A 24,367-nucleotide genomic window follows, 5' to 3' on the forward strand; every position below is an offset into this window, starting at 1 on the left:
CGGACCACAGGTTGGGAACCATTGGCTTCAGAGAATATACTGCTGTCCTTTTTACTAGGAAGAGATACTTTTTTTCCAATACAGTTATCTTGTGAATTGACGCATGCACCGAAATATTCAAGCTTTCTTAATCAGGCATTTCGTTTGCTTTTCACTCTACTTCCCCACCTGACATTTCCCTGCCTGCTCCTGTACCATCAGAACACAGCGAGGCAGTGAAGGAAGAAACATATGTTTAAATAACACAACAAAAGATTGTGGAGGCTAAGGAGGTGGGTCATAGGCATCTCCCTTTTCACAAAAAAGATGCAGAAAAAAAGAACGCTGGAAGCAAAGGGGAGCCAACCATGGCTTAATTTCTGGACCACAGTCTGTCCCCATTAAAAGCAACTTTTCACAAAAACAGAGTTGGGGGAGGATAAGAAGAAAATACATAATAAGAAGTATGCAGGTGGTGGGGAGAGTGGAATCAGAATTATTAGACAGTGATTTCACTGCAGGACATACACCGAAAACACAGAATTCAACTGCAGTTTTCCAGCAGTGAAGAAATGTCCCAGGACTAATTTGTCGTAAACAACCAAAGTAGGTTTGAGGAAGAGGCTAGGCTGTCTCAAAGTGATGTATAGCAACCCTCCATGCATGGAGTAAGAAAATGTTTACTTAGCCTGTAAGCATTGGTTTGTAGCGTTTAGTGCTGTAGGTACACAAGTTTTGCATTCCAATGCTATCTAGTGTTGAGCTTGAATGTTTGTAACTTGTTTATGTTTGAAAACGTTTTTCAGGTCACGAGGTATAGCGATGACTCTTAGTAGAGAATGTGCATGGGCCTCAACTCCAGTGTTAGATTTACTTTATGATAGGCAGAATTTAATTAATGCAATACTAGCCTGCAGAACATGGCCTTTTGTGCCTATGGGGTACTATGTATCAAAGTCATCCAAATATATGAGTCTGTTTACTTCAGCCTTTTACAGAGATTTCAAACGAAGGTAACTAAACACCACTTGACAGCTTCTCCATAAGGACCATAAAAATGTCTCCTCAGCAGGACCAGTACTCTTCTTGGAACCCACCTTAGGAGCCACGGAATAGAGACACTGGTCTTCTTACCTTCCTTTTGTCTTTTATGAAAGAGGGGCAGTATCTCCAAGAAGCCAGCTGGTTTAATTGTAAGTGTTCTGCAACACCAAATATATTTTCTAACTGAAGTGCTCACGATAAACTTATGACAGATAATATTCTTAAAACAGATGTAAAATAAAGGACATTCTGGAACAAGGGTGTTTTTGAAAATTATGACAGTGTAAATGGGGAACAAACCTTAGCAAGGGGAAAATATAGCAGTAATAAATGGAAAACAGGAACACAATGACCAAAGGTGAATCTTTGGATTCTGTGAACAGCACAGTTTACTCACCAACCACACTGTAATTCAACTTGTGTTACTGGAATTACATGATGGGCTTAGAGCTTTGGGAATCACAATTCCTCGTGTAAAGTTTTAATCATTTTTTGTTCTTGTTAGGTCCTGAAGGTAACATCACGACTGAAAAACTACCAATGATAACCCTTCTGTCTTGTATAACAGAGTAGGCCAATACCCATAACACATCTACAACTGTAAGGACAGCACTGTCTAAATATGGGTAACAGTAACAGCTGCACTGAAGTTGTAGGCCAAAGGACAGTGGTTTATGGTCTAAGCAAATGATTTATGATATTATGTACATATGTGCCTTGATACACAACAACGTTTTTTTCAGTCGGGTAAGAATGAGTGTATGATCATCTAAAGCCAGCCATTAACCAGGGGGCAGGTGGTAACGTGAAGTGAAAAAGATAAGCACAGGGAAAATGTCCTCTCATCTCACTGGTGGACACCTTTACCCAGTATTATTCCTCCAAGATTCTTGAAGACAGTGCTTCAAGATGGGGTCTTGATCTGTAGTAATCTTACATCTTTAACATTAGTTTTTCAGTTTTAACTCCATCTACATAGCAACTATTATTATGGGCCACTCATGGATGAAATAGAACCATTAGTACAGTGGTATAATATAGCAATGAGTGCCACAGGCCCCTTTATTATGGGGGGAGGGGATTTTAATTATATTCAAGGTATTAGATTAGATACCTCTAATTGGGGGAGAAGACAACTAAAACCCAGAACTAAAAGAATTCTGGAAGCAATAAAAAGCGATTTTCAGGTATCGGACCCTTGGTGAGAAGAATACCCAGCAGCTGATCAATATACTTGTTTTTCACACCATTATAAAACAGCATCGAGGATAGATTTTTTTTTCTACTTTCTAGTACACTGAAGGAGGTTCGCTCACGCATATTGGCAAACGCTTTTTCTGATCAGTCAGTAGTCATGGAGATGACAAAACTAGAGGCAGCTAGCAAGGAGAGGCCCAGATGGCAGTTCGATAGATCCTTACTTAGTAATCAAGAGTGGGCCACAGATATAAGAAAATTCATACAGGAGTTCATTCAGCGTAATCAGAATTCCGCCTCCTTGATCAGCATATGGGAGGCATTTAAGGTTACAGTCAGGGGTTAGATTATTTCCTTCAAAGCATCACAGACTCGACAGCGAAAGCTTGAAATGATTAAACTCCAGATGGCTATAGATAAGGCTACAGACGATTATTTGAAAGAGGGGGACAGGAAGCAGCAAGAGGTAATCTCAATCAAACAAAAGCAAAGTTAATAGAGTTCTTTATTTTTGAAGAAGTAGCTAGCTCAAGCGCTTACCAGCAGCCGGTTTATGAAGAAAGCATGCAAACATGAAAGGCAAATAATATATCAAATTCAGGATCCAGAGACAAGTGCAATCGTTAGTCATGAGAAGGATATTGCCTGGGTATGTATGTCGCATTATTATAGAATCTATGAGAACAACTATGCAGTTTCGCCTTCACAGATAGACCAGTATTATAAGCCAATCACGATACCAAAAATGTTGTTAAATATTCAGAATGACATAGCACAGAAGATTACGCCCTATGAGATTACGGGAGCTATCCAGAAAATGCCAAGTGCAAAAGATTGTGGTGGAGACAGCTTTCCAATAGAATTCTATAAAACCTATTGTGAGGAGCTAGTACCATTCCTAACGGATCTATAGAATGCAAAATTCGAGGGCGTAAAAATACCTTCAACATTCAAAGAATCAACAACAGTCAGTTTCTTTAAAAGAAAGGCAAAAATCAGCTGAAACCAGATGCATATCGCCCTATCAGCCTGCTTAATGCAGATTAATTTTTTTTAACAAAGGTGTGGGCTACTAGGATCACACCAGTTGCGCAACAATTAATACACAAAGACCAAAACGGTTTTGTAGCTAGTAGACTGATGGCATCTAATACAAATGTTTTAATACAGGCAGTTGAGTTTTTCTCGGTTAATGCAATCCCTGCAGTAATGATAATGCTAGACACAGAGAAAGCTTAAGCTTTTGACCTAGTGAACTGGGAAGCCTTGCTATACAGCCTGACCAAATCTGTTTTTTCCTTGCAATTTACATCAATGATAAGGCATCTGTATCAAGGTGCTCATGTCAAAATTGTTATCAACTCAAAGGTGTGGAACAATTCAGATTAAAAGGAGGTACAAGACAGGGCTGTCCTCTTTCCTCTATATAGTTTGCCTTTTTTATCGAACCCCTGGCCCACATAATACACAGCTCAAGCATAATTATGTCACCAATAGCAGCTATGCCAAAAATTAAGCTCTTTGCAGACAATATTTTTTATTTAAAACCAGAGACCAACAACGTACAGAGGGTCCTGGATAGAATTAATGATTTCACTCAAATAGGTGGTTATGAAATTAATGAAAATAAAAGAGGTTCTCATATTTAAAGCAGGACCAGAGAATCTTCTCTCTGGCTTGCAACAGCAGGCTAATTCATCCGAACCCATTAGGTATTTGAGAATATATGTCACGAAGAACTATAGCCACTTATTTAACCTAAATTATGGTAGCATACTTGAAAAAGTACAAGCACTTTTGGACAGATGGATGGTTATCCCGTTGACTCTGGTAGGGAGAGTCTCTTTAATTAAGATGTCAATTCTTCCACTTTTTCGTTTTTTATTTAATAATGTGCCAGTAAGAATGAATATTTTCTATTTTCGGGAATTTAATTCCATGATACGAGCTTTTATATGGAGGAAAAAAGCCCCAAGGGTGAGGCTCTCAGTAGTGCAGCTCAACACAAGCTAAGGGGGTTTAGCACTCCCTAATTTTCAGGTTTATTATCAGGCTGCATTGCAGGACATATTGGCACAATATTTCAATAGCAGAGAAACCCTGGAAACATTCTTAGTCGATAAGATGATCGCAGAATCAGCAATAAATCTCCCAGCATTTATCAAAACTACCAAACTTCCTAAAAAAAAAAACGATACAAGTATATTTGCGATCTTAGTAAAAGAGCAGAGATTTTAAATAAAACCCATGAAATAACATCAGGTTTTTATTTATTTGCAACTGCAGGCGTGTAAATTCTTTGGCCTACACCTTCCAGGAACGGTTTAAGGAAATGAGGGACTTACTTTCTTCTAGGAGGCAGATAATTTGCAAGGAAGGAGGTCGTAATAGGGCTGAAGAGTATGGCGACTAAACTCTTTTTGATCTTTTTTCAGATATCCCATTTTTTTTAGTACTACAATACCCATGGCAAATACCCAAGAGCACCCGATAGGGAGGGTTCTAATTAAGAGTAAAGTAGCTGGGACAGGAAATTGGTACAGATTATTAGGTGATCGATCCATCTCTGAATTAATCACAAAATTCAGGAACAAACTTTTCACAACACCACAATGTGTAATTTCAAGTGAAGAAATCTTTAAGGGCAGCCAATTATGTAAGAATATCTTTTCTCTCCAGATGGATAGCTTACTACACCCCTGAGAAGATACATAAAATGTTTCCAGCAATTCCTGATCAATGTTTTCGGTGCCATCAGGAGGCACAGGGGAATTAGCTACATATCTTCTTGGACTGTCCAAAATTAACTCTTTTTTGGTTGAAGACAAATAAGGTAATAAATCGCAGCTTGAACTTTAGGATTGAGGTAGAGCCAAGCTCAGTTCTGTTTGGAGTATCTGGGAAAACCTGCCAGCTAGCTAAATATGAACAATACTTTATTGGGATTGGTAATGCAGTTTCTAGAACATTGATATTGCGGTTTTGGCAGAGTGAAAATATTTCTACACTGCAGAACTGGTGGGATAAGATGAAAAGAACCAAGAAATATGAGGAAGTGTACTCAAAACGTGTCAGGAGTATAAAAAGGTTTATAGCAAGATGGCAGAATTTAGTGAAACAGAAATCCAAGCAAGGCGACTTAACCATAGTATTATGTTCACTACATACAAAATGATTGAAACCAGGATGTGTTTATAGATAGGGAAGTGGTTAAAGTGATGTTCTGAGTGTTTTGTTGACTCTACATTCAAGTTTTTTTTTTTTTTTTTTTACAAATACATCTGATCGACCAATATGAGAGGATTAGAGGAGATTATAGTGATGTGAATAGCCAAAGGAAATGATGTATTATTGTTGAATGCTACTTATGAATAGTTCCTGCTTTATTTTTGTAATATTTATACCTGAAATAAAAATAAAACGGGAAAAAAATACGTAGAAACTACTCCTCTGCCCTCACCCCCCCCACCAAAAAAATAATTTGGTGTCCAGCAGTGGATCTCTGCAATACATAGTCACCTCCTCACCCATGAAGCTACAAAATAATCTTTTACAGATGGAAATTTATGACTTTCGTGTATATCTTAATGAGACAATCAATACAATTTCTGAAATTACATTTATCGTACTAGAATGAAAATGAGCACAGGTACACACCAAATGAAAAACATACTGTTGCATGTCTAACAGGAACTGTCAACCTGTCATAAGTATACTCAATTTCCCTAGAGGGAGGTCAGGCTTTGCCAAATATACACATTTTAGCAGATGTACATACCTTGGGTCATATTATAAAGAGTCCTCATGGGTTTGTGCCAGCTTTTTGTGCCCTGAGTGCACAATGGTATTACAAAAGAGGTTGCCGACACTTGGGTGGCTTTCCTGCAATATAGTCACACTTGAATTAAATTGAGCCGGATGAGATTCCAAGAGGACATGCCCTTGTTTGCATGGAGGCATGGCCCCCTGAAAAAAAAGGAATATTTTCTCTTTTACACCTGTGAAAATTTACAGATGCTAGTGGAGGGGTAAAGAGGCCTTCAAGAGGTGCATTGACCCTGTGCCACATAGAGATGGTTACAATCAGTATGTCCTGCGAGAAGTGGAGTCACTTCCTGCACCCATTTGCAGAGGAGTCTTTCTCTTTTTGAAATGGAAGATGGGCTGCAGTCCTCAGTGAAAGGCAGACCAGTGGCTTGAACTAGACGGTCAGCCTTTCATTAATGTGATGTCCCCTGGGCAGGCATGTAGAGCACATTTGGTGTTATATGGCACACTTATGTTGTCTTCGCCCGACAAACAGACTTAAAGGTGCTCCATATTAGCAATGTGACCCTTTTTGTCTGAGCGACATAGAAAGTGAAAAGAAAGGGAGTACAATAGAGAATACCTTTGGAAACATTCTCCTTGGCCTGAGAGATGACAAGTGTAACATCATCAGGAGCATTGTGCAGGATTTCCAGGGCTGAATGGTGGCTGACACCTTCTAAGCTCACACTGTTCACTGAAATCAGGCGATCCCCTGTGTGGACATAAAACATCTAGTTAACACAGAATCATTTCAGAGGACAGCACTTAACCATTGGGGGGGAGGAACTATAACTCCACCACTACTGAGCTACACCATGCCCCTGCATTATCTTGCCAAATTTGAGATATTATCTCCTTGTCTACAGGTACAGGTGGTAGTTGACGAGAGGGAGGAATAGCCATAGGGTCACCAAGGACTTTTATTAGTCCTCCTGTCTACAATTTGTTTCAACCCATAAAATTTGTGTCTTTCAGATTTGGGCATAAAGTCTCATATAAGCCATCAAGAGTGATATGTCCAATGAAAAATAGTCTTTATTTTAGGTTCATTAATTCATTACCTATGTACTGCCCATGCCATCAACATTTGTCCTGATCTTCCTATGATACTATCACTTTTTTTCCTCACCTTGAAGTCATCTGACTGGCAACCTCTTTGGAAACCCTTGATTTCTCACATTCAGTTTTCTGTTGCTTAATGGGACTCATGTGCGTTTGGATTTCACTTCCCATAAAGAGTTTAATATAAAAGCACCCATTAAAACGGAAACAGACTGCGTCCCCCTCAATCTAAGTCTCAACAATAACATTTAGAATGAAGGCAAAGTATATATTTTTCCAAGTTTGCAAAATGTAGGGACAGCAAGTATAATGATAAATCATTTTATTCCTTGTGCTAGAGCCTATTACACTGTATGTGGATCAACTTAAATCCAGTTTTTATGTATTTATTCAAATACTCCCTGGACTCATACATGGGAAGATTGAAAACATCAATAATTTGAGGACACTACATGTCTGCAAAATGCAGGCAAATACAGGGACTGAAAAATGCAGTCTACAATGAAAATGCACATAAATCAGATCTGTTCGGCTCTTACTAACTTCTTAAGTGTAGTCTGACTGTGTCTGAGGGCATCTTCTGGAGTAGATAAAAGGACAAAAGCTGAGTAGATAACCCTTCTGTTCTCCCTATGCTATTGTGACACCAACTATGATATCTGCCATTCCCACAATGGTAACCTCTGACCAATTTTTGAATGTGGCAAAAAAAGCTACTTGCACCTATTTCACTAAAGATACTCCACTTCAACACTGCAAGCATACTAGCCACTTCGCTTGTGAATGGCCTTCCAGTTACACCAATGCAACAAGGTCGGTAAACGGGGCCTCTTTCATTACATTAAGGCCATTTTACCACTCAAAATGGTATCTCGGGAATGCACTTTTCTAAACTAAAGTACACCTTCCCCCCACCTAACCATTCTGCATAGATCTGCACTCTTTCTTGATTACAAAATATTTGCTATCGGTAAAAACAATTACCTAAACCATGCTTACATGACTACTTGACATCCAAATCAGTTCTAACACCAGCTGTCCAAGGAACATATAACCTCACTTCAATTTTTATTGGTCTTGCAAAAAAGAAAAAAAAAATCTGAATCGCAAAAAACACTCAAATAAAATTTCTCCCCCCTGTATAAAACATTTTGAATTGACCAACTCAGGGGTCAGGCAGATCAGAGTCCTCTTTTTTAAGGCTCACCACCTGCCTCAAAATCATTCTTAACAATGAAAACTAAATTACCTCTTGCAATTCATCATGGGTATCTATGGAAAACCCATCAAAGACCTTCTCTGCCCCTGCTGACAGTGAAAATATATATGTGTCTTCAATATCACATTCATGTCGGTCAAGCACACACATTCACAGCAGTAATCAATATAAGCAAAAAAACACAGCCAATCCTACACCTCAGCTTTCTGAAGCTCAATTATGACAATGTTGACTTTCATTTCATCACAGCTAATTCCATAATCAACTAAACAATTTTAAGCTTTTGATCACCCTTCGCAAAATCTTCTGTCAGGCACCTGAAGCAACACAAGAGTCTTGGTGTAAGCTTTAACTTTGAGAGACTGGATGGTCAGATTTGTGAACAGAGACAGTAATTTCCCCATATCAAATGTGTTGTACTCTTTCCTGTTAAAAATAACTAAACTTGGTGCAATAGATAACTTTCAGCTTAATTAGGTTTGCTTCCCATTATATTAACATGCCAAACTCCATAAATTTCAGAAGTCACTGGTGCATGGTGCCAGAACCTGAGGCTTGTAAATGAAGGGATACCTTGAAAGCCACCTTGAGAAATCCTCACTGGTTCCCGTGAAAATCTTGTTACCATCAAAGTCCTAAGTTTAGTTTATACATGTTTAAATGGAAAACTAACAGCCTATATATGAAGATGTACTGCATCTCTTCTAGCTCTAAAAAGGCATTCTTGCTCTTACATCAGTTAACTGTCCACCCAATAGTTACACATTTTCGGAAGAGAAAGTTGTTTGTATCAATTCCATTTCAGCCAGTTGGGAAAGATATATATTTAACAATAAAAATCAATCATCACCAGCCTCTTTTGCTCGATTACATTATTATCCAGAACTCATCTAAAAGGTTAATATTGGTAAACCAAATTCCTCTGCTCTATTCTGTGTGAAGCCACTCATTTCACTTAGTAGGCTCCTTACAGTAAAGAACATGCTTACAGACAGGTAGTCCTGCAGAACATGCAGATGATAACATATTTAAGTCGTACTCAAGTCTATTCGTTATCCACATACTTTACTTGGGTATGCTTCATGTCAATATTTCAATCCACATTTTATGCCCTAAAATGCTTGCTAATTTTATTACTGAACAATCATACCTGTTTTTAACTATACATTCACTATGCCATGTCCCCACTTTTAGTGTTTCTGAGCTCCCCTGTTCTTCAGCTACATCTCTTCTTGGTATTATTATTTTCCTAAGCCCGAGTGTTAACATAACATATGTTTGAATAAATCTATGTCACCCTAAACACCAAGAACCAACATCAACAGTTATAGCAAATCCCTCCCATGGCTGCTGACAGACGTGTATGCCTCTTCTGGAGAAGGAACGGGCCTCTTCACATTTTCAAATTGTTTGAGATTGTTACCCTTCTCTTTCCTATACCTGACTAAGTTAGAGTCCGCTCAATGGCATATACTCGTATTCATCTGTAATACACCTGGTGCAGTATTTTTAATGGTATGAGTTGTACACTAGCCTACATAGGCACCCACTGAGGATGGAAAAAACTTCCTATAAAGATAACAACAGCTTTGCTTTCAAATCATCCTGTTTTTCAGGCGTATTATTCACAGAGATCAAAAAGATGCACAATCTTCCCTGGCCCCAACCTGGGAACAGTCTTATAAATTTCACCCCTCAATGGCATGCCTTTTAAAAGCATACAAGACCCTTTGATATCTGGAGACTTCTTCATCATTTGGTTTATACTTTCCAATAAGCTAATCTAAAGTTATCAGACTTATCTCCTGTCAGGTCAATCAATTCTGGAATCATACCTGTTTGTAAACATCCATCCAGATGCGCTGGGCCTCCAGGAATAATTGAGCTGATAAAGATGCCAAGGTCTAGTTTACCAGCATTTTCACCACCTGTGATCTTGAAGCCTAACCAAAACCAGAACAGTTATCAATTCGCTGATATGAGAGGCCTTGGAAACACATTTACATTTAAATAAATGTTTCTGTGGTGTAGATGTGACAGTATTGTTCTTCTTTACTGCACTGCCCCACAGCAGAGGACCACACAGCATGATTCATGAAAAAGAAAATACAAGCCACGTTGCACAAAATAATGCAGTGATGCATATGGATATTAACTGCGTGTGAATGTAGACACAATATGGACACTATCAGAAAATGAATGTCCAGAGCGACAAAGTTACCTATACAGTAAGTGGGATAGGTATGCAGAGCGGAAGTAGACATCAGAAGTGTACCTCATTCCAATAGGACCAGCACACAATTCACCACTTTAGGATCAACAATTGGCAACATGTAAACTTCCCCTTGGCTTTCATATTGGGAAATGTGCTGAACTAAGTATTCTCAAGACCGATGTTTGTGTACTATTGTGGAAATGTTATATAAGACCACAGGCTATATGTACAGATGGACTGCAGGTTACATTTGGTTTTCTACGCTAGTCAACAGAATGGACTGAATCTAACACCCATACAGCTACTAAATGAAAGCAAAACGGTGTCATCATCTAACTGACGTATTCTGATGAGATCGGTAGAGGGACAAATGTAACCATTAAACATCCTTGGTGCTACATGATTTAGTAGCCATATTTAAGTTCTAGATTCAAAGGTAACAAATGGTATCCATTACGAGCTCCAGAAATCAATAAATCCATTGTGGATGGAAGAAAATTTACATAGAATGGTAGCAAGACAACATTTTCATATATGCAAAAGAAAGTTACAAAAAAAACATAAATTGATGTATTATAAATAAACAGACTGCATAACGTTTAGCAATCATCCACTTCATTAACTCACTTACTGTGACACATTTTCAGGCATTGGTGTCATGTTATACTCATACTAATTGCAAAGAGGTGAGTGTTGTCTGTGTCTAAGCAAAGTGAGAAACTAATAATAACCAATAAAGTCTTTACGAGCTTTCCATGATAAGACAGGTCGCAGAACGTGAGGCAATCATGCAGTGAGGCATTCGCTACAATTGTAATAGCTCAGGCCCCAGCAATCATGGATCAATCAAATGCTACCAAACGATTGAACAAACTATTTTTGAAGGTATGAATTACAGCAACAGATTACGGACAGTCATACTGTACTAAATGATCAAGGTTCAAAAAATACATTTTTTAAATCTGTTTATTACAAGAACATGTAGCAACAGCACCAGCACACTACATAGAAAACAAACAGGAATATTGGCTAATATAGCCTTACATCCAGCCATAGCCGGCTCTACCTGCCATTAAAGGCACGCTCCAGCGTTAAAGGCCTGAGCTGAAGGCGTAGGGTCTTTAACAAGGAAGTTGAACTTTTATTCCCGGTATAGCCCGGCTACGAAAGGCTACAAGAACATTCTGCCACAAGAGGGCAGAATGTTCTAACATTACATATGTCACTCAGGATTTACATTAATAAGGGTGGATTTGAGGGTGGTCAATCGGAGGTAGCCAGGGTCCCAAGGGTGCATGCCTGCTCAGAGCTCAAGTGCAGCACTATCTTGGAGAGTACAGACCAGCAGTTGGCAGACAGAGAAAGGTCAGATGAAGGTACACTCAGAAACAGGGTAGCACTCCCTGCTTCCATTATCTATTTGGTGCAACTACTGGGCAAGTCGGAGGCCGCAAATAGTCACTGATGAGTCATTCACCTGTGCCCCATGTCTAACACTTTGCTGTCTATTCGCTGAATGGAAGAGGTGGGAGCTCTGCTCAGATACAAGAGGCATGGGTTATTACCACATTGCCTAGTTACATAGTGAGAAGGCACAACAAGAATTGGAGACCTGGACTGCGAACAAGAACATCCCAATCTGCACCCAGTGTTCTGTAGAGATGGCGATACTGTAAACTGCATTAACGTGTATGCAGATGGGAACAGGAGGATTGCCACACCAGTGAGGATAAGAGCTGGCGTCTCAAAGTAAGACTGCTATTTTGATAAAGAGGCCTTAATAACTTGATGGTCTGATACAGATATCAATGAAACACTAGGGCACATTTGTTCCTGTGAGGGCTGATTACTACACTGACAGAGATGGTGAATGGATCAACAATGTTCCCGAAGGCTGACAAAGACAACACTGGAGAAAAGTGGCTTTTATACCCCAAGATGACTTTTCCCCATAGACTGAAGTGGGGTGGACACTGGAGAGCCTCCGCTGATAGAGGAGGATGGGTTTCACCTGAATTGAGTCTTTGGTCTAGTTTTAAGTACGTTGTGATGTTCATAATCCGTACATATTAGGTATGAAGAAAAAATATATAATAATATATATATATATATATACACACATATATATATATATATCTGTATCTGTATCGTCATAAGGTGTATCAATGTATTTACCACATTTACTATTGATTGACATATTATACCGATAATTGTTTGGGGTTTTCCTTTATATGATATACTGCTCATGCTCCACTCTCCAGTATACTGCAAATGAACTCAAACAACTAAATGACTGGCATAAAATAAAACTATGGTAGCACCTCCGCATATATAATAGAATAAGCTTCAAAATATTCACAATATTAACTGCAACAAAACTTTAAATTCTTTAAATCCAGCTCTCTGCATGTTATGTCACTGCCTACAAGTTGAATGAAAGAATCAATATCCATTCATTTCATCAACAGTTTTGAGCATGGCATCAACTACACCAGACTCACCTAATACAGAATCATAAGTTTTAAAAAGCCCACAGGCAGAGGATTATCTAAAGGTAAGCCCTCCCAAAAGCTCGTCAAGAAAACAAACATTTAACTATGGCTCAACGATCTGCCTAATCTGTCTAGAATGTCCAAACAAACAACCAGCACCTATTGTGCCTACAATCAGTACTGTTTTCTTTCATTCAATCGTCCTAAATAAGTGGTTTTCATTCAATTTAAAACCTAATGCATGCACTGCAGAAACCAATTTCTAAATCGGTTTTTAATGCTTATCGAAACTGATCCCACCCAACCAAATAACTGTTTAATTTATATGGTGTACTGAAGCACATCTTTAACATAATTTTGATTTTAGATTAACAAATTTTCCTCTCTATTGCAAATTTGTAATTGTATTTCTCTACTAGTGTAATCATACATACTTTTGCAAATAATTGACAATACGAAACAGAACTGCTCCAGATGACATTCTGAATTCCTAGATCGGTCTTTGTAAAAATAAGACCATTATCTTTTGTGGCAATCCCATGATGAATTAAAAGGAAAATGTTACTTATCCTATAAGCAACTGTTCATAGTGTGTAGTACTTTAGATTCACATGCTCTGCATACTCCTGCCGTCTAGTGTTGGACGTATGGAAGTTCTTTTTCTTCTAAGAAGTCTTTCACGTCAGGAGGTATAGGGTGGCTCCTCACTTAGCTGATAATGCACATGGGCAGTGCTTAATTTGTTAAAAAAAAAAAAAATGAGTGCCAGAAGCTCTGCTCAGAAGCCCACAAAATACCAAGATTGCTTAATCAAAAGCACGTCATGCCTCCTTAATCGACTTTCAGACACTGTTTCTTATCTCACTCCCACAGGTCTGTCTTCTCCCTTTGCGATTTTTTTTCCATCTTTCTCTTCCTCCGTCTTTCCACTTTGTACAATTTTCCCCTCTCTTGCACATGGTTAATGTCCAATACGAAAAGGTAAGTGTTGGTCCCCAAAAGTGCTGGTGGCCCCCACCAGCAACCTCTGCCTCAAATTAAGCACTGCACATGGGCAAGGACTCCCATGTTAGATTGTTTTTCGCACTGTGAGTGAGAGTGGTATGAAGTGGTGAGTGAACACAGTATGGTGCACTTGTGCATTGCAAACGCTTAATTAAGAAAGAGAAGATATATATATAATCATAGCCATATGCTTCCAGGCAGGAGGGTGAAAAGATGTGAACCTACAGCACTAAAAGCAGATGCTTACAGGGTAAGTAAAATTTTCCATGTACTCAATGTGTTACTGTAGATACGCATGTTCTTCATAGTCTGCAAAACAGTACCCTTCTAAGTGGTGGCTAGCGTGTAGATAATAAGAACCTAAGGACTGTGTTCTTCACCATGGCCTGTTGTTTGGCTAAGATATCCACAAAATACACTTTAGTGAACATGCATGGAAATGACCATGTAACTGCTTTACATATGTTGGCCAGGGGACCATTTCCCAGGAAGGTCATGGTTACAGCCTTTTTCCATGTAGAGTGCACCCTGGATGCAACAGAGAGGATTCTCTTGGCTTTACAATAGCAAGTTTAGATACACTTGACTATCCATCGAGCAGTGCCTGCTTTAGAAATAGGGTGTCCCTTGAGAGGTTTCGCAAAGGTCAGGAATAGTTGATGTACTTTGTAGAAATGCTTGGTCCTATCAATATAATACATGAAAGCACATTTAACATCTGGGTGTGGAGAGCACTCTCTGCTACTGAGTCTGGTTGAGGAAGGAAGACCGGGTGCTCTATTCTTTGGTTAAGGTGAAAAGGGGAAACCACCTTAGGGAGGAGCTTATGGTTGGTTCTAAGGAATACTGCCCTGTTTTTGTGAACCTGAGTGAAGGGTTCCTGTAGCGTGAGGACTTGCAATGCACTAATGCATTTAAGAGAAGTGATTGCAACAAGAAAGGCCACTTTCTAGGAGAGGTATTTGAGAGGGTAAGAGTGTAAGGGCTCAAAAGGGTGACCATAAGTCTGCTGAGATTTATGTTGTGCTTACACACTGGGGCAGGGGCACCCTGGGAGGAATTACTCTTTTGGGACCTTCCATGAAGGTTTTAACTGTGAGTATGCAGAAGAGGGTGGAATGTCCCTTGTTTTGCATGTAAGCTGCTATGGCTACTAGGTAGAGAGGTATTGTGGTGTAGACTACGCCTGACTTGTGAAGATGGATCAATTAGCAGATGATATCCTCGAATGCAAGTTTTAGGGGGTCCAGGTGTTTGGCAATGCAGTAGTAAACAATTCTTTTCCACTTTGCTGCATGGCAGGCACATTAGGTTGTTTGGGGGTTCTTGTAAGTTGTCCATGAACTACTTTAGGAGACATAGGTAACAAAACCTTTTTGAGCTGTTTGGGTTCTGGGTGTGTGATCTGACCTTGGCTCCTGGTAAGGCAGCCCTGGCTGTTGGGGAACTTCTTGTAGGGACTGATTAACATCTCAAAGAGATGCCTGGCCCAGGTGGGGGCTTAGAGGATGAGGTTTTGAGAAGTTTGTCACATCTTTCACATCACAAAGGAAAGAGCAGGACTGGCAGAAAGGCATGCAAAAAGATCCCTAACAAGTTCACCCACAGTGAGCTGCCCATGAATTGTGGGTGCGAGTAGTTGTAAGTGAAGCTTGAGCTTTTTTACGTTCTTGCGGTGGTAAAGAGGTCGATTTGTGGAGTTCCCCAGGGTTGCAAATATTGGATGGGGTTCAATTTTGTGGACTTGTTGATGTGTCATGCTGAGCTGATTCGCCAGATCATTATACATGCCACGGAGGAACTCTGCCATCAAGATGGTGAGGTGAGACAGCACCCAATGCCCGATGGTTTGAACAAGGTGAGGGAGAGAGAGCGAGTGTCGCCCAGTTTTTGAAGGCCATACTTGGCAGTCATGTTGTCCATCCTTACTAGGACTACCTTGCCTCGAGTGGGTGGAAGGAAGGCTTTAAGAGCGAGATGAATCGCCAACAGCCCGAGGTAGTTGATGTGCTGGCCTAGTTGTGCTATCCCTATACGCTGGTCTGATTTCGATGAGCCTCTCAACCAGCTTGAGAACACTGTGGTAATGGAGATTTGAGGAATGGGGTCTAGAAAAGGACTGTCCTGCAACAGATTGTTGCTGTTCCACCACTGTAGGGAGCGATGCGTGCTGCCCTTTAGCAACACTAAATCCTCCATCTGAGCCTTCAGCTGTGACCACTGTGCAGAGAGGGATGCTGCAGCAGACCCATGTGTAGCTGGGTTTGGGTCACAATAGCATTACCTCATGCCTAGGAAAGAAGGCATATTACAGTGCTGTCAATGAGATGACTATATGGCTGAAAAAGAGGTATGAGTTGCTAAAATGCTGAAACCTTTAGCGGGCTGGGGTAGGCCTTGCCTGTAAGCGAATTCAGAACCACTCCTAAGGAGGTCAGGATTGGGAGAGGTTGTAGGGGGCATTTGGTGGCATGTATGTTGAATGTAAGGCTGTGGAGAAGGGAGAAGAAGAGAGCTGGTCATCCAGGTGTGCTAGGTACTGTTGCTGGCTTGCTCGATTATGGAAAGTCATGAAGGTCTCCCACCTTAAGAGGGCATCAACCACTGCCAGGCACTTGGTGAAAACACTTGGGCTTGGTGACACCGAACAGAAGTACTTTGGCCTGGTAATGATGACCCATTTACCACAAAGTGCAGGTAGCATCAGTGGGCAGGATGAATGGGGATGTGTAAATAGGTGCTCGGGAGGATTAATACCACCATGTACTCGCCTTGTTGACATACAGGGTGACATCCTGCAGCTCACTATATTGAGATCTTAGTTTGAGGGGCCTAAGGTGCAGTATGGGAACGAGGAAGTAAAGACTAAACACCCAGGCTGTACTGGAAGGAGAGGGGAGTGTTTCTATTGTTCCTTTTTTGAAGAAGCACTTGGACCTCTTGCTCCAGAAGGCTGGGATGTTCCCTGCTGAGAATGTGCCTAGGGGTTGGGTGTTTGGGGTGTTGTGATGAAGTGTGAGGAGTTACATGCAGTAGCACTGGTAGACCACTTGTTCTATGTGATTTCCCGCCAGTGAGGAAGGAAATCCTGCAGCCTGCTTCTGACTGGTGATGTGTGATTGGAGGCAGAGGACCCTTTACCGGAACCTTCCTTGCCCTGCCCCGGGTGTTTTTGCTCTGTAGGCACCCATTCCATACCTAGTGATGTCTGCTGAGGAAGGTCTGCAGTTGCCTCTAGTAGTACAGATTAGGGTCTTGGAAGGTGGCCTTGGAGACGACCCTACACATCTCCAGAAGCGGCCCCTAGGTGTTGAGGTCAGGAGGGCCCCCATGACTTTGGCAGTGTTTGTGCACTTATTTCATTTTTCCAGCATTTAGTGAACCTGCAGTCTGAAGCTGTGTTCAACAAAGAAGGGTAGGTAGGACAGATGTGGGACCTTGGTTCAAAATCAGAGACGCAGAGCCATGCATGGAGTCTAATAAAGACACAATCGTTAACCACCTGGGATTCAAAGTCAGACATATCTAGGGAGCAACAGATAGTGACAGAGATTTTTTTTCCTCTGCCACCTATTCCTCCCCTTTTCTTGTACTCATCAGGAAGGTGCATAATAAGCTCCTGCATTTCATGGCACTGTGCTGTGAGAGAAAGCAAAAAAGACTATACTCCAGTGGGAGCAGTCCCTACCACTACCCTTTTCCCAGCAGTGTCTAGCTTCTTTCTCTCCTTGTCCAGTGGGAGAGGATCACCAGAGTTATGGACCACAAGGGAATCAGAAGGGACTTAATCAGTGATTTAAGGTGAGCCATTGGGTGAGGGCCTATATTATTTTCTCCACCCGGGCAGTTACCATTCTTGCCTTGACCGATTCCTTGAAGGTGTGTTTGGCCGATTTATACCCTTCAACATGGGGAGGAACTGTACTTTTCTTTGGGACTTGGACAGTCTTTACCAAGAAGTCATTTTCCTTGTGGAGGACAAGCATGTCCATCTTCTGAAACATGCCTGCCCCTCTGTATCACCTCATGGTACACAATTATATCTTCTGGGGTAATACCTTGACTGGATAATGATCCATGGCAGGCGCTCTCAGGGGGTCATCATCATTGCCTTTCCATGGGACACTGGATTGAACAGTCCATCATAACAGCCAGTAGAGTGGAAAGGGTTACCTTCCACATGAGAGGAGTGATGGGAAAATGCTAGTGAAGGTAGAGGTGATTGTGTATGTGATGGTGGTGGAGGAGGTAGTGGCAGTGAAGGAGGAAGATTGGAGGAGGATGAGGAGGTACATATGGGAGGGACTGGTGTCCCCGTCCTTGCGCATCGTGTGCTTAGAAGTTGGAGGAGGCTCCAAAGCCACCAATTCCTCAAAAGTCAATTTTCTATTCCAATGGGACGTTTCTTTAGGGCTCGGAGGCAGCTTTGTGGAGACCTTTCCAGTCTGAGGATGTATAAGCAGATGCTTTTGTCTTGCATCCAACTCCTCTTGGAGCTGCTGGAGGATGAGCCTGGTGTGGATGGTGTCTGACACTGATGGTGTCTTCGGTGCAGATGAAGCCTAGTGTGCTGACTTTGGGGCTGGTGCTAGAGGGGACTGAAGGTTAATGAAGAATTTTTGGGTTCTAAGGCAAGGTTGGGTCGACTCCTGAGAGTGGGAGCACTGTCAGCACTGAAGCCTTCGGTTGACACGAACCAGAGACGGAAGGCAGTGGAGGCCTTGAAGGCTGTGTCTTAGTTGATGGGCTGGCCGTCCGAACCCCAGTGCTCTACCTTGACTCAGTACTGACCATACTGATGATTCTTAGTACTAGATTTTAGTACTGAAGTAACTGCCACTAATTGTTGAGCTCCACACATTTTTGCCAGAACATGGCACTAAATCAGTTCATAAAACAAACACAACTAACGGCATTACAGTGGAAACAAAGAATACCAACACTATATCGGAGACAAAATATAGGCCTTCTGACAATTCTATTCTTTGAATAGATATCAAATGCTTTTCATCTCTGTGATGTGACTCACCAAGTCCATACTTAGGGTCTTTCTTCAGCTTCACCAAGGTAATTTCCCTTTCAGAAGAGGAGGATGTTCTCAGTTTATTCTGCCTTGGTTCTGCGGAAGAGAGAACATTCATTTAAAACATCTGATTTCTACAGAACAAAATCATGAAGCTGAGAGATATTCAAAAGCAAAAATTGTGCTGTGACCTACTAATTTTTGGTATGTGTAACAGAATGATGTTGATCAATCTCACTGGCTTGTAATAAAAGTCTTCTATTCTAAATGTGTCTAACAACACACCATGTTGTTAAAAATTATTTATTACTTGCTCTGTAACCGCGAATCTCTTCACACTGAGATGTGTAGAGAAGGGAAAGAAGGGTAGGAAGATTTTCAGGTTTTCCACAAATGGTTATAATGTGGGGCCAATAAACAAAATCACATTTGAATACAAGAAGTGGTACTACTGGAGGACTCTTATGTACTCTTACATGTTTTTGTGAATTGGCTCCTTAAGGTCCAACTGCCTACTTGTAAATGTGCAAAGAGATCACAGACCTTTCTATTTGTACTAACTGTACAAGATTCTCTGAATAATCTAATTTATTTGCCATTTTAGAAGTTTTGGGGTCAATTCACAAAGGGATGCAAGCGTATGTAAAAGAATACTAAGGGAGTATTAGCTTAAGTACTCCAAAAAGGCCTTTGTGAATAAGCCCATAAGTATGTAAATGGCTCTCTTTAATGTAGTTAGTGTTTAGACTGAAAATCTGAATGGGATCTGGCCATCCTGAAGCGTTAATGAGCCTAGCCCTTCTGCTTATAGGTTTAAAAGATTTTTGTGAAACCAATATGGAAAGCAATAACTAAGAGTTGTAAATCTTCAAAGCATTTTAGCATTCTTCTTGTTAGAAAGAATACAACAACCTGTGTGGTCCATCTCATTTGTCACTAAGGGTCTAATTTAGATCTTGCCGGTAACGGGTCTGCCGCCACTTTAAGGATGCATAACAGTTTTCCCCTCTGATTTATATTGTTAGGTGTTCCATAGTTGAAAGACTGCCCCAGTCCCGCCAACTCCGCCAAGAATTCTGCTAAAACCTTCAGTAAAGTATTACTCTACACGGACACCCCCTCCCCCAAAATAACAACAGTATTTGGTTATTACATTCTGTGCATTTGATACATGGGTTAAGTCAGGGCATTTGTTCATGTTTCTTTATTTTAAAATAAGATAACTAACCAAAAAGCAGGATGCAAGGAGGTAAAGCTATACAGTGAGATAAAATCATATTGAAGACACCTCGTGACCATTAGAATTGTAATGTGTAAAGTAGGAAGATAGTAAACAGCTTTTTGCTCAAGTCATGTTCCCTCTACTGTGGTAATAAACTGCAATGTGACCATTGCACTGCAGTAATGAATATGTTTATAAGTTCATTTGCTCTAAATAATAACGTGGTGTTGTACCATTTATTTTCAATGATATATATATATATATATACATACCCTCCCCCGCCAGTGGTGGTTGCCACTGAGTAGCTATAGTTAGGAGAACGTTTCCACAGGAGAAGCATTTTTGGGTTTGCTTATAACTTTGACGAATCTTCATAAAACTTTCTAAAACAAAACGACTCATTTTCCCCATTAATTTTTGCAAAGGAAAAAATTAGACATACCTGCAGCCAAAACAGCTGAACAGAATTACACTGAATTTGCCAGCAGGCAAGATCTTGGTCCAAAAAGTGTGCTTTTTGAGCTATGGTGTAATTCCGTTCAGAATGATTGAATAGGTTAAGGTTACAAAATTATAAGTATTTCATGTAAAAAAGAATCCACGGAGCCAAAAGATAGAGATAAAATCGGAATGGCTACCACCACATCAAAGATGTGAAGGCAGACATTTTAGGACTCGGGGACTCAGGCTGCTGTCCTGAAAAAAGTTTTAAAAAGAATACATAAGGGGGTAAAGTAGGGATTACCCTACCACACTGGGTCTGGTGGAAGGGTCCCAGACCAACAGGCTCTCCCAGGGAGTCCAAAAACTATTATTTTTTTTATTTTACTGCAAGGATCCACGTTAACATTTGAAAAAAAAGCCTGTGGGGTTGGTCAGGACCTGGGGTTGGTACAGCATATTTTCAAAAGTAGGAGGCATGTGGCCCCTCAAAGGGCCATTTCCAGGCCTAGGGGACCCCATCTACTCAGGCCAATTCATAAAAAAAAGGAAGGGTGTGTGGCACTCCCCCAAGGCCATTTCCAAGCTCCAGGGACCACATATCTCCTGGGGCCAAGTAAGAACCTATGGGGAGAGGTGCATGCAGCCCCCCCTCCCTAAGCCTCATTAAGGCCCCAGGGTCCCCATCCCATGGGCTGTGCATTAAATTGAGAGCAGGGGCTCATTTCCCTGAGCAATACTATGGCCCTGAGGGATCATTTCCCTGAGCAATACTATGGCACTGAGGGCCCCATTCCCTGGGCCGGCTCAATCATGGGGTTTTAGGAACCACATATCCTGGGACACAGTCTTTTCCTGTCCGCTAGAGGGCGGGCAGAGAAGTCTTCTGTGTTCTCACCTGGTGGCAGCAGAATGCTGCTCCCGCCAAGGGGGTAGTACAAATGTTTCTCCCTATATGTGCTCTCAATGGCAGGGAAACAAAGAATAGCTCTTGACCGGAAGAAGCAGTAAGAGAAGTTGCTCCACCTGGGAGGGAGCATTACCACCTCCCACTGCACCTGGGGAGCGGGAGGATAGGCAGGGCTGGTGGGTGCCTTGAAGTTTCCCCACAGGCCCAAGCATAAAAGATGCTGTATTGTGCCACAGGTGGGCACTGGGGCACCACAGTTTAAAAAAAGAATAACAAATATAATATTGCCGGTTCCTGCCTTGCAGGGAGCCACAGGTAACATTTTTGTTAATTATAATTTTAATTCTTTAAAAGGAAAAAGTGTTTCCGACTCCAGGGTCCTGGGGCAACAAAATTTCAAGATATTGGTGTCCCTGGTAGGCACGACAAAAAATATATTTAATAAAATAATAATAAATGAGCGCAGGAGACACTCATTTATTATTCACTGCTGTGGCATGGATCTCCCCCATAATGCCCTGCAAGGGCTTGGTACTTAGATTTTTGGGATCCTGGTGGTGATCCTAGAATGGACATTTTAATGTTGTGGGGGGCAGCAAGAAGTGCAGCAGCCCTCCAGCAACATTAAAAGAAAAAAAATATATATATATGTATTTATATATATATATATGTATTTATATATATATATATATGGAACATGTCACTTACCCAGTGTACATCTGTTCGTGGCATGTTCCGCTGCAGATTCACATGCTGTGCATTGTTCCTGCCATCTAGTGTTGGGCTCGGAGTGTTACAAGTTGTTTTTCTTCAAAGAAGTCTTTTCGAGTCACGCGATCGAGTGACTCATCCCTTTCGGCTCCATTGCGCATGGGCATCGATTCCATCTTAGATTGTTTTCCCGCATACAGTGAGGTAGGAGTGGTAGAATGAGAATAGTAGAGATGTCCATGCAATGGAATAGATATGTATGTACATAGTTTGTGCTAAAGGAATATTTATTTACATATATATACAATTTTTAAATTACAACTTAAACGGCTTCAGGCTCCCGGGGAGGTGGGAGGGCGCATGTGAATCTGCAGCGGAACATGCCACTAACAGATGTACACTGGGTAAGTGTCATTTTCCGTTCAATGGCATGATTAAATGGTATGTTAAGTACTCCCTGTTGTATCTCTGGTTTGAACCCTGAGGATCTTAGCCAAGCGTGTCGTCTAATTGTGACTGCCGTGTTCACAGTTCTTGCGGGAGTGTCTGTGGAATCTAATGCTGAACGAATTTGATTGTTCGATATTGCCTGTCCCTCTTCTACCACTTGCTGAGCCCGTTTTTGATATTCCTTGGGGAGATGTTGGATGAGATCACTCATCTCATCCCAATGAGCTCGGTCATAACGTGCGAGGAGGGCTTGAGAATTTGCAATGCGCCACTGATTAGCAGCCTGTGACGCTACCCTCTCTCCTGCTGCGAACTTCCGACTCTCCTTATCTGGAGGTGGTGCATCTCCCGATGATTGAGTTGGCTCAGTTCCTTGCAGCTCCAACCACTACACGCTCCGGGGGCAGCTGCTGTGTGATGAACACTGGTTCCGACGGTGGTGGCTTGTACTTCTTTTCCACCCGCGGTGTGATGGCTCTCCCTTTTACAGGCTCTTGAAAGACTTGTTGAGCGCGTTTTACACGGTGTGATGGCTCTCCCTTTTACAGGCTCTTGAAAGACTTGTTGAGCGCGTTTTAGCATGCCTGGGAGCATAGGCAGGCTTTGGTAGGATGCATGCGTGGAGGCCAAGGTATTAAAGAGGAAATCGTCCTCTAATGGCTGAGTGCATGCTTACATTATGAAACGCAGCAGCCCTAGCCAAGACTTGGGTGTAAGAGGTGGAGAAGGTTTTGAAGGATAGCACTCAGGGCTATTGTCTGACACAGGGGGATCGTAGAGGTCCCAAGGGTCTACATTGTCTTGCGACTGCACAGTGTGTGTGGGTGACTGTGCAGTGGGCATGGCAGTAGGCGACACTGTCCTTTGTGGTGAATGTTGAGGAGAAATTTCTGGCGAAAAATGGCGAGTTGGCGATTTCTCCCTGGTCACTTTAGCTTTTGGCTGTTCAGTCTCTGATTGTTCGTGGAAAGCCAGTTTTGAATTTAAGAGGAGGAGCAGTTTGGATCTTCCCAGTATCCTTATGGATCTGTGTCCTAGTTTGCGTTTGATCAAACTCCTCCATTTGAAGTTCCTCCTCAAATCTATGCCTCTCTTTTAGTTGCTTAGAGAGCCCATGTTCCTCTGTGTACGAGGCTTTTTTTGGCTCCGAAGCCTGTTTTTTCGGCACCAAAATGCCCATGCTGATGGAAGGCCTTGGTTCCGAAAAAGCTCTTTCGAGGCTTTGTTGACTCGACAATTCGTGCAGAGTTTTTTCGCTGACGGGTTCTCGGCTCGAGTCCGAAGACTTTGGCACAATTTTGGCCTTTTTCAGTGCCAAAGGTGTTGCTTGGTCACCGCTTTGTTTTTTATGGGTCGAGCCATGGCCTTCAGGCAGTGGCGTCTCCGAGGCCTTATGTTTCTTAGGCTGGCTGTGGGCTTGGGTCAGAGCAGACGTACTCACGTGTTGGCCTGCTGTAGGTGGTCGGTCTCTGTCGGAATCGTCCACGTTCGATCCTTGGATGCAGATAGCCATCTCCTGTTCTTCGACGTCGAGGTGTTCTGAACTTTTCAAAGCCATTTGCATCCGTCTCGCCCTCCGATCCCTCA

The 24,367-nt window shown here is 41.6% G+C and overlaps 1 protein-coding gene across 9 annotated transcripts in view; it reads right to left on the reverse strand.

The window, feature by feature from the left end:
- Nucleotides 1-24,367, reverse strand: part of PTPN13 (protein tyrosine phosphatase non-receptor type 13) — a 1,045,801-nt gene that overhangs the window by 410,370 nt on the left and 611,064 nt on the right. For all 9 annotated transcript variants that reach the window (XM_069236135.1, XM_069236143.1, XM_069236122.1 and 6 more), the window contains exons 21-23: nucleotides 19,053-19,142; nucleotides 10,147-10,254; nucleotides 6,611-6,742 (exon numbers count right to left, since the gene is read on the reverse strand). In XM_069236135.1, coding sequence (XP_069092236.1) covers nucleotides 6,611-6,742; nucleotides 10,147-10,254; nucleotides 19,053-19,142 — 330 coding nt within the window. The remainder of the gene's footprint in view (nucleotides 1-6,610; nucleotides 6,743-10,146; nucleotides 10,255-19,052; nucleotides 19,143-24,367) is intronic.

The sequence above is a fragment of the Pleurodeles waltl genome, chromosome 1_2, assembly GCF_031143425.1.
Source record: "Pleurodeles waltl isolate 20211129_DDA chromosome 1_2, aPleWal1.hap1.20221129, whole genome shotgun sequence".
Classification (NCBI taxonomy): Eukaryota; Metazoa; Chordata; class Amphibia; order Caudata; family Salamandridae; genus Pleurodeles; species Pleurodeles waltl.